At 37.6% G+C, this 11,340-nt stretch overlaps 1 protein-coding gene across 1 annotated transcript; it reads right to left on the reverse strand.

Moving 5' to 3' along the window:
- Nucleotides 1-9,152: 9,152 nt before the first annotated feature.
- On the reverse strand, nt 9,153-10,430 carry LOC138888706 (uncharacterized). Its single transcript, XM_070170618.1, has 4 exons — nt 9,933-10,430; nt 9,735-9,875; nt 9,577-9,659; nt 9,153-9,471 (listed from the first exon to the last, which is right to left on the reverse strand). The coding sequence occupies exons 1-4, from the start codon at nt 10,428-10,430 to the stop codon at nt 9,153-9,155; spliced, it is 1,041 nt and encodes a 346-aa protein (XP_070026719.1).
- Nucleotides 10,431-11,340: the final 910 nt, after the last annotated feature.

Below are 11,340 nucleotides of genomic sequence, written 5' to 3' on the forward strand. Positions count from 1 at the left end.
TACAAATACAAAATTTTACCATGTTATGGCTACCAATAGGAAAAGAAGAAACAAAATTATTTTCTTTAAAGATGAAAATAACAATCGGATCGATGATTCTAAGGTCATCCTTAATCATACTAAAGAGTGTTTTAGTAACATTTTCACAACAACACACACCTCCAGTGATTGGAATGCTATAAGATACGGTCCAAAAAGCTATAACAATACTGACCTATCCTCACTGGATAATCCTCTCACAAACGGTGAGATTATTAAAGTTTACTTCTCTTTTAAACAATACAAAGCTCCGGGACCGGATGGACTTCATCCTTTTTTCTTCCAAAATTATTGGAACATAATTGACAACTCGGTAATTTATCTTTGTAAAGAAGCCTTCAGTAGTGGGGAAATTCCTAATGGTATAAACGACACCCTCATATGTCTTATCCCCAAAATTCCCAATGCAAATAACTTAAAAAAATTAGGCATATATAGGACTTTGTAACACTATTTACAAAATCATTACCAATGTCATCTCAAATGGATTATAGCCCTTCCTAAATAGCCTCATTAACCCTTATCAATTAAGCTTTATAAAAAAAAATAGGAAGGCTAGTGACAATGCTATCATTATTCAAGAACTCATGCTCAAAATGAATAAATACCGTGGTAAAACACACAACATGTTCTTAAAAATTGACCTAGAAAAGGCTTTTGATTGTCTTGAATGGTCCTTCATTTATAGAGCCCTCACCTTCTTTAATTTTCCCCCAAACATTACTAAGCGTATTATGAACTGTATTTCCTCATCAAAAATTGCAATCCTAGTTAACGGCTCTAGAATTAATTATTTTGCCCCTACAAGAGGTATTAGGCAAGGGGATCTGTTGCCCCCATACCTATTGTTAGTTTGTATGAGTCCATCAAACAGTAGAAAACTAGAAAACTTATTATTTACGACATAATAGAGTCTCTAAATTAATATATAAACTAGAACGAAACGCCTTCTAAAATACTATAAATGAATACTCTAAGTTCATTATGTTTGATTCCTTATTTACTGTCAGAAAATAGCTATTAAAAATAAATGTACAAGTGAAAAGTATAAGCATTTTTTTATTTGAACAACTTTATTTATAACTAGTTATTTATAATTGTCATGCTGCATATGCAAACCTTAACACTTCGCAGGATTGACATTTCATCAAGTACTTTTGCAGTAAAAACTTGACTAGTATAATTAGTAAAAACGAGGCTAGTTTTTTTTATCACTAACTTTTATCTATGAAATTTGTCCAGCGTAGAGCAAATCTTTAATTGTCAAAAATATATGGTGATTCAAATAGGTTGCGTAAGATATACTTTGAAATTGAATGTATGTCTTAATCATACATTTAACTTATGCAATTGACCCGAGTGATGGAATAAAGCTAGAAACTTATTACAGCTAGATTTCGATCGATTTTGAAAGAGTCAAGAGCTTCTCTATATTTGTGTGTTTTAGGATTTAAAACGTTCACTTTTCACATACGTTGAAGACTATTTGAGTTCAGGATATATATATATATATATATATATATATATATATATATATATATATATATATATATATATCAAGGACCAAAGTCCATTGGTGATATATTTAGGAATAAAAGGCGAATTTTAGCCAGGCTCAATGGTATTCAAACTTCTACTGCTTATCATTCGAGCTATTTTTCCAAATTTTGGAATCTGCCTTAAAACTTGAATTTAATAATATCCTAAAGATTGAGGAAGACTATTGGAAACTCCGCTCTATAATTCAATGGCTCAATGAGGGAGATACAAATACAAAATTTTACCATATTATGGCTACCAATAGGAAAAGAAGAAACAAGATTATTTTCTTTAAAGATGAAAATAACAATCGGATCGATGATCCTAAGGTCATCCTCAATCATACTAGAAAGTGTTTTAGTAACATTTTCACAATAACACACACCTCCAGTGATTGGAATGCAATAAGATACGGTCCAAAAAGTTATAACAACCACTACTAAAAAAATCAGGGTTTAGCGATGGACAAAATCTGTAGCTAAACAGAAAAATCCGCCGCTAATCTCATTTAGCGACGGATTAGCGACGGATTATCAAAAGATTCTTCTAGCAACGAGCATTTTAGCGACAGATTAGCGACGACGTTCGTAGCTAAATCCAGTTTTTTTTGTAGTGAACACTGACCTATCCTCACTGGATAATCCTCTCACAAACGGTGAGATTATTAAACCTTACTTCTCTTTTAAACCATACAAAGCTCCGGGACCGGATGGACTTCATCCTTTTTCTTCCAAAATTATTGGAACATAATTGACAACTCGGTAATTTATCTTTGTAAAGAAGCCTTCAATAGTGGGAAAATTCCTAATGGTATAAACGACACCCTAATATGTCTTATCCCCAAAATTCCCAATGCAAATAACTTAAAAAATTAGGCATATAGGACTTTGTAACACTATTTACAAAATCATTACCAATGTCATCTCAAATGGATTATAGCCTTTCCTAAATAGCCTCATTAACCCTTATCAATTAAGCTTTATAAAAAAAAATAGGAAGGCTAGTGACAATGCTATCATTATTCAAGAACTCATGCTCAAAATGAATAAATACCGTGGTAAAACACACAACATGTTCTTAAAAATTGACCTAGAAAAGGCTTTTGATTGTCTTGAATGGTCCTTCATTTATAGAGCCCTCACCTTCTTTAATTTCCCCCCAAACATTACTAAGCGTATTATGAACTGTATTTCCTCATCAAAAATTACAATCCAAGTTAACGACTCTAGAATTAATTATTTTGCCCCTACAAGAGGTATTAGGCAAGGGGATCTGTTGTCCCCATACTTATTGTTAGTTTGTATGGGTCTATCAAACAGTAAAGTATCTGGTACTCTATGAGGTTAAGCTGAGAATGCTAATAAAATTGTAAGTAAAGAAGACAGGGGATTTTTACGTGGAAAAATCCCATAAAAGGGGATCAAAAAACCACGACCTACACTCGTAGGCTTTTAACTTCACTAACTTGCAATCTTACTATTACAAGCCACTTTGTAATAACCCTATTATAAAGACTTCAACTAACTTGTGATGCTTTCACCACAAGCCACTTTGTGACTCTTCTAGTTACAAAGACTTTAAATTTATGACTAATCCTAGTCACAACATAAACTCGGAAGTTTACGGATTTTTGGTTTTCCTAAGACAAAGCTTATAAGAAAGTAAGATAGGAGATACAATGAAGAACAAATAACAAGATTACAACTCAATTACGGATATACATAAACTCATTATGAAACTGATCCTTAGTAGAGTTGTCTTCTTGTTCTTGACACACCAGTGACTTCAATGTTGGATGAACACTGTTATGCTTAAGAGAATATCACTGAATGCACAAGTAAATTTCTTTTGCCTTGCACCAGGTACAAAACACATCACAATGGATGGTAATGTCAATTCTTGGTAGACGCTTCTTCCCAATGAGAAGTGACTGTTGCACTGTCTGTTGCACTGTCACTTTTGTGTAGTTGCGTTCCAGTTGTAAAGCTGACTTGTACTTCTGTCAGAGAACAGTAAGGGACCAGGTCCCAGTTGTGTTCCTCTTTTGTAACAGTTACGAGATAGTCATTTTCTGTTGTTACGTTCCAGCTGTACAATTGACTTGTACTTCTGTCAGAGAATCGTAAGGGACCAGGTCCCTGTTGTGTTCCTCTTTGTAATAGTTGCGGACAGTCACTGACTTGTACTTCTGTCGGAGAAACCTAAGGGACCTGGTGACCTGGTCCCTATTGTGTTCCTCCATGTGGTTGTTCATTCATTTGCCGGAGATCAAACTAGACGTTATTCATTTGAAATGTATACCATGTGGGTCAGGTTATCTATCTGGTTCCTCACAATAAGTTTGTTAGATCATCAAAACATAAGAAGCATAAGACAAAGATATTGAAAACCCATCAATTTCCCCCTTTTTGATGATGACAAACTGAGGCATTGATAGTATTTGTTTAGAGCATAAATAACCAGATAAGATACCAGAAACTATACAAGTTCCCCAAACTACACAAGTTCCCCAAACTACATAATCTCCCCCTAACCGTTAGCTTTTGATTCCCCCTTAAATCAACTCATGACCATTGACCATTGATTGATTCCCCCCTAATCTCAGATCCCTCAGACATTGATTGATTTCCCCTTAATCTCAGATCCCTTATGACATTTTTCCCCCTTTGGCATCATTAAAAAAAGACACAAGTAGGTAATTAGCATAAAGAAGTCTAATACAGCTAACTCATACCACATATGTGCACACAACATGACAGAAAAGAGAAGCGAGAGGAACACAACATTGTACAAGCAAAACGAAGAGTTGTTTTAATAATATTAATAATGGAATGAGCAAGACAGGAGCAGTAATAGTGAATTCCAGCATGCCATCACAAAAAAAATCAAACAAAAAGAAAACAACAACCACAAAATATTAGATCAAAAATAGCTGGCCACTGAGAGGATCCTAGGGGACACTAGAAGAAGGAGGCTTGGAAGAAGAGGCATCGATGGTTTTGAGAACCAGGTCCAGTCTCGTATTTGCAGACAGTTGTTCTTCAAGCAATTTAGCCCGAAGCTTATCGTTTTCCTTTGTCAGTCGGGCAACTTCTGCAGTAACAGAATCAGGCCCTTTAACTGCTTGACTGAGCTGAGTTTCTAGTATGGCATTTTGAGCTCTCAACATTCTGATCTATTTAGAAGCTACATTTTGAGCGTTGATCAAATGAGAGATGGTCGAGATGCTTCCACCAACTCTTTATACACATTCACATTCTTCTAAAGTGGTTTTAGAGAAGGTTTGTTTACGTGTGCCCACTTTAGGATTCCCCAAGGGGACATTGTAGAATCTGAACACCTGAGTGAGGAGAAAGCCATATGGCAGCCCATGATTCTCACCTTTAAAGTTTGCCACCTTTTGCATATGATCTATCATGATTGCTGGCAGATTGATTTTGACAAACTCATCAAGCACTTCCATTAAGACCATATCTGGTTTTGTGGCAATGGACCGTCTCTCAGAACGAGGTAAGAGCACCTTATTGACCAGTTAAAAAAGAAGCTGATACTCAGGAAGTAATACCTTCTTATGCACCTGTTCCCCCTACTGAATAACTTGTTCTTTCATGATAGCTCTCCTAAAGTTGACACCACATACACATTTGATTGAGGACATTCCTTCACATGGAATTATGAGAACCTTTTCCAATGCTGAAGCGTCGAGTACAATGTCTACTCCATTTACTAGAGCACAAATGTGATCCCCCTCAACGGTGAAGAGAGATGCGTAGAAAGTTTGTACCGCATCTTCGTACACCAGAGGCATGATCCCTTCAAACAAGTGCTCCCATTGCTGAAATTCCACTATCTCCAAAATTTGTCTCATACCGGCCATCTTTGAAATTGCTCGGTCAAATGTATGAAGCCACAAGACTTTCTGAGTTCTTAATCTCTGCTGCCAAAGACCACTATCACTGGGCATGGTCCTCAGAGCACCAGGTTCTCTGACAGTTTCCCATTTTCATTTGCTAGATCCTTCAACAGACTTTCCTTTTCAGCTTACTAGCCCCACAGTATCATCTTCAGACATGGCTTGCTCAACTGGACTCTTTTTAGACTTGTTGCTGCCATTCATGGATGCATCGTTTTGTTTCCCAATAGTTTAATCGGAAGCTTTATCCACAGACTTTTGAGCTTTCATAGATTGTTGCACTAAGGAACCAGGTTCCTTTGGAGCATTTTTGTCATTCCCACTTAATGGAATACTCTTGTCAGTAACAAATTTCCCTTAAATCATCAACCTCTTTTTCCTTGTCTTGACACTCATCCCACTTTTCTCTAATGTAGACTCAAAACCCTCTTTCTGTTGTGACCTGATAGTGGGTGACTTGGAGGAGGATTCTAAGAGCTTAGGATGATCAGGAGGTGCAAAAGTGGGTTTTCCTGGAAGAGGATCAGGTTCTTCAGTAGGTTTTTCTGGGAACGTCTCATGAGCCGAAGACTCGAGGAGTGCTATGGTTCTTACATCGCCTAGGAATGGAGTTTCTTCCCCCTGATACTCAGACGAGAGATATGCTCCTTCATTTATCAGACTCTCAGCATCAATAGCCATGATGTTATGCGCCGCTTCCTTTTCTGGTGACTCTGTGAGAGTTACTAAGTCCAAAATGGAGGAGTTCAGATACTGATCAGGATCATCCTCAAGGACCTCTGACACTTGAAAGGTGAAACCCCTGAGTGTTCTTAGATGAGATTAGAGGAGTGACGAGACATAGAGTTCTTAATGTATGGGAGAAAAACAGGGTTTTTCAAAAAATGAAAGACTATAGGAAAAGATGAGGAACTAGGCATGGGTACAGTAGTATTGGAAGGGGTGAAATAGTGAATCTCTATGGATGATTTCAAGGATGATAGGGAAGTGGGAGTGGTGTGAATGGTGGGAGAATGAGGCGATCATTCGATTGCCATTATAGGAGTATTTGAAAGATAAGTAGAGTGAGAGAGATTAAAAGAGGATCACAACTATACAAAACAGATGAAGGTTCATAACTTGCTGTGAGGGAGAAAGAAAGTTTTATTGGAAGAAGAACTAATGATTGGAAGAGAGAGAAATGGGTTCTGAATAGTTCTTGCAAAGGTAGCAGGTTTGTGGGAAAATGTTATCGTGCAAAGAGGATGAAGGGATTTGAAAGACAAGACATGACATGCAAACTTTGAAAAGTCGGATGATGTGGTAGTTGAGTTGAATTTGAGAAGACATGCAGAATAAGCACATTACTACTAACATGTGGTACAGGAACCTGATGCCCGAACAATTTTTTGAAAAGGGTTTTAGCAGCTCTTCTTTCGCAGTTCATAACTGTACATTTAGCTTCTATGATCGTCATGCGTGTTTACCTGCAACGGTATTGATATGAGTTAGGCTTGGCCAGAAAACACTTTAGCTAATTTTACCTGAAGGTGTTTTTCATGGCCAACTGATGGGGAATCAGGTTCTCCATTAGATCTTAATACCCCAGCTTCACCTTGTTTCTTCCAAAATGTTCCCTACTCAAAGCTGTAGTGAAGGTATATGGAATTTGGTCTTTCGTGCTGCAGGATTTTCCATAGATCAACCCTTTCTCCATTTTGACCTTCAGAAGATAATGCTACCCTTCAATGTGCTTGGTCCTCTTGTTTTGAACTGGATATAGAAGATATACCATCAGAAGATACCCCAAGATCTTCCAGTTGCTGCTCAATTTATAGGGTTTGAGCACGGCAGGATGCTCCCACTACACATTCTTCCTCAGTTGTTTACAAGGCCATTGAGTTTTGCTTCCTTGTGCCCCAAGAGATGAGACATGAACATGGCAAATGAACCATTCCATAAGTGTTTTTCCTGTCCACAAGAAAATCTGCACAGTTAACATCATCATACCCAACAGGATTAAAAACTGTCACTCGTGGGGTAATACAGGACCAGGTCCTAAGTTCTCTTAAGGTATCTCAAACTTCTTTTGGTAGCCTTCAAGTAGGATTCCTAAGAACTTGAGTTTGGATTCTATTCTGGAGTGGAGATACATAAGGGACTAAGATTTTTTTTTTGTTGAGTTTTTAAATACTTATCTAACCCTAGAATAAAAGGGAGTGATTAAGTTGCCACATAGATGAGAGATTTTGTGTTTCTAGTTTGGGACTGAGATTTGATTGGTAGGGGAACTTGGGAGGTTAATTTGATTTTCCCACACTCTTTGTTTTGTTGCTTGTGGAGTGCCATGAGCTGCATCTCCACTCTTTCTTCAACTTTAGTGGTAGTAAGTAAAGTACCAGGTTCCTTGTGAGAAATGGAAGATGATATTGCATTGTCTTTCACCTGTCTCCTTCATCTTACTCATCATATCAGTCTCCCTATTTGAAATCTCAGATATTTCCTAGGGACCAGAGATGGTTCATCATATTGATCATCACCGTTTCTTTCTTGATCAGAGGAAGGTGTCTTGTTGAATACCCCATGACCACTTCCTTCCACTTAGTGTGCCCTTTGTTGTAGACTTTGTGACTTTTGATTTGTGGAGAGTATCCCAGAAGGATTCCTTCATCGCCTTTTGCATTGAACTTCCCAAGCTGGTCATTCCAGTTGTCGAGAACATGACATTTTCAGTCAAGAAGGTTCTCAAATGAGTTGTCTTTGGTTTTCTTTCATTTGGCAGATCATAGTGGGTTTTGATCCAAGAAGAACCTGATCATACACCTGTTCACCAAGTAGAAAGCAGTATTTACTGCTTTTGCCCAGAAATTCTTGGCGATTCCATTATCGATGAGCATTGTCCATGCCATGTCTTCCATAGTTCTGTTCTTTCTTTCAACAATACCATTTTGTTGTGGAGCCCTTGGTGCTGAGAAGTTGTGTGTGATTCTATTTTTGTTACAAGCTCATCAAATTTGGCGTTGTCACATTCTGTCCCGTGGTCAGATCTGATGCATACTACCTTTAATTTTATCTTCACTTGGATCTTTTTGACTCTAAGTGAATCTTGAATTTGACAGACCACGAACCAGGTCCTTCTCAAGCATCTCATATTACCAGCTTGTAAAGATTCAAAGTCAACAACATAGATGTTCTTGTTTCTTTTGGCCACTAAGACCTCTTTTGGCCACTAAGACCACTTTGCCAGCCATCAGATTGGTAACTGTGCACTCTTTTGACAAGAACTCTACTTTGTTCCCTTTATCACGGATTTGAGAGATACTTAGGAGACTGTACTTCATGTCATCCACATAGTACACATTCTCAATTGAGTGACAGAGCATTATTTAATTCATGTTCAAGCTTGATGTGTGTCTTACTAGCTACTTCATTCCCTTTCCCAAGCCTCACAGTCCTATGTTATCTATTGAGTCCCTAAATGGTTTCCTCTAGGTCAGTGATTATCACTAAAAAATATCCCTTTCTTGCTCAGTAGCTGCAATTTTTTCTTCTAGAGTGTGTTTCTCATTGCTAAGACCTTCTATTGTTTCATTCAAGTCAACAATTACTACCATCAGGTCATTTCTCTCATTTTCACTACACAGACCACCAGATCATTTCTAGATTGCTCAGCTTCTCCTAGTTATATGGTCAGGGTCTCCTTATCATTGTCAAGTCTATAATAAGCATCAATTAGAACATTTGCTAATGACCTTAACTTCTCAGAAGAGTAGGATTTCATATTTCTCTGAACATCCCTAAAATTTACCTCATCGTCTTCATCTTCTTCATCATCATCAGACTGAGCCATCAGCACGAACAGTGAATCATACTTCGTTGCTTCAGTTTCCACTACCATCATAGAACTGCTTTCTGCATCTGGTTCCCTTTCTAATTCACTAGAGGAGTCTCCCCAAGCAGCAAGAGCATGTTTCACAATATTGTCAGCTACACTTTTTCGACTGAATCATTTGTCCTGAACCAGGTTCCTTTCTTCTGTTTTGTTAGGATTTTGTTTGTACTGCTCCCGTTTCGCAAGTGGACAGTCTTTGATGAAATGCCCTGACTTTCCACACTTGTGACAGAGATCATTGTTCCTTGCTTTACTTGAACTGCCCCTCTTTGGTATACCATCATTCGTTCGAACCATCTTTTGAAATCTTAACGTAAGATAGGCCATATCACTATCTTCTTCACTCGAGTCACTGCTTTCAGCCTTGAGTACCAGGTTCTTTTTCTTTTTTGGCTCTCTTCTTTCACTATCTTTCTTTCTTTTCATCTCGTATGTCTTTAGATTGACAATCAGCTCATCCATGGTTAGAGTTTGTAGATCTTTAGCTTCAGTGATGGCATTTACCTTACTTTCCTAAGAACCAGGTAGAACACTGAGGATTTTTCTTACAAGCTTGTTTCTGGGAATAACATCCCCAAGTGAATGAAGCTCATTTATGATGGATGTGAATCTGGTATGCATATCCTGTATAGACTTATCATCCTTCATCCTGAAGAGCTCATACTCTGCGGTGAGCATGTTAATCTTGGATTGTTTAACCTGAATAGTTCCTTCCTGTGCGGTTTGCAACGCTTCCCATATATATTTGGCAGTATTGCAAGCTGAGACTCTATTGTACTCATCGGGTCCTATACCACATACCAAGATTTTCTTAGCGCGATAGTTCTTTTCTACAGCTTTTCTGTCAATATCACTGTACTCCTTTTTGTCTTTTGGCACCATTGTTCCAGTTTCTTCAAGCTTCTTCATAGGAACATGTGGACCATCACAAATGATGTCCCACAGTTTTGAATCTTCGGCCATTATAAAATCATGCATGCGAGTCTTCCACCAGTCATAGTACTGACCATTCAATCTAGGAGGTCTGTAGGTTGATTGTCCTTCCTCAAAGTTGGGTGGAGCAGCCATTGAGACCCTTTCTAAGTGCTAACCTTTTAGAAAGAACCTGCTTTGATACCAATTGTTAGTTTGTATGAGTCCACCAAACAGTAGAGTACCTGGTCCTCCATGAGGTTAAGTTGAGAAAGCTAATAAAACTGTAAGTAAAGAAGACAAGAGATTTTTACGTGGAAAAATCTCACACAAGGGGATCAAAAAACCACGACCTACACTTGTAGGCTTTTAACTTCACTAACTTGCAATCTCACTATTACAAGCCACTTTGTAATAACCCTATTACAAAGACTTCAACTAACTTGTGATGCTCTCACTCATAGACGAAGCCACCTTGAGCAAAGGGTGGTCAACTGACCACCCTTCGCCGAAAAATTACGAAAAATTATACTGTGTATATAAGTAAAATATTGATTTTAGATATATAAAACCTATATTGAACACCCTTTGTCAGAAAATTTTTTCTACTTTTTTAAAGTTTGAATACCCTTAGAAATATTTCTGGCTTCGCTACTGCTCTCACCACAAGCCACTTTGTGACTCTTCTAATTACAAAGACTTTAAACTTATGACTAATCCTAGTCACAATATAAACTCGGAAGTTTACGAATTTTTGGTTTTCCTAAGACAAAGCTTCTAAGAAAGTAAGATAAGAGATACAATAAAGAACAAATAACAAGATTACAACTCAACTACGAATATACATAAACTCATTATGAAACCGATCCTTAGTGGAGTTGTCTTCTTGTTCTTGACACACCAGTGACTTCAATGCTGGATGAACACTGTTATACTTGAGAGAATATCACTGAATGCACAAGTAAATTTCTTGTGCCTTGCACCAGGTACAAAAGACATCACAATGGATGGCGATGTCAATTTTTGGTACACACTTCTTCCTAATGAGAAGTGACTGCTACACTGT

The sequence above is a fragment of the Nicotiana sylvestris genome, chromosome 3 (assembly GCF_000393655.2).
Source record: "Nicotiana sylvestris chromosome 3, ASM39365v2, whole genome shotgun sequence".
NCBI classification, from domain to species: Eukaryota; Viridiplantae; Streptophyta; class Magnoliopsida; order Solanales; family Solanaceae; genus Nicotiana; species Nicotiana sylvestris.

What these genes read in the sequence shown, in the direction of transcription:
- LOC138888706 (XM_070170618.1), bottom strand. Translation starts at nt 10,430, where the DNA reads ATGGCTGCTCCACCCAACTTTGAGGAAGGACAATCAACCTACAGACCT. An exon ending in AGCTTCATTCACTTGGGGAT is followed by an intron (nt 9,876 to 9,932) that starts GTTATTCCCAGA and finishes CCTGGTTCTTAG; the next exon opens with GAAAGTAAGGTAAATGCCAT. An exon ending in CAAAAAAGAAAAAGAACCTG is followed by an intron (nt 9,660 to 9,734) that starts GTACTCAAGGCT and finishes AGATTTCAAAAG; the next exon opens with ATGGTTCGAACGAATGATGG.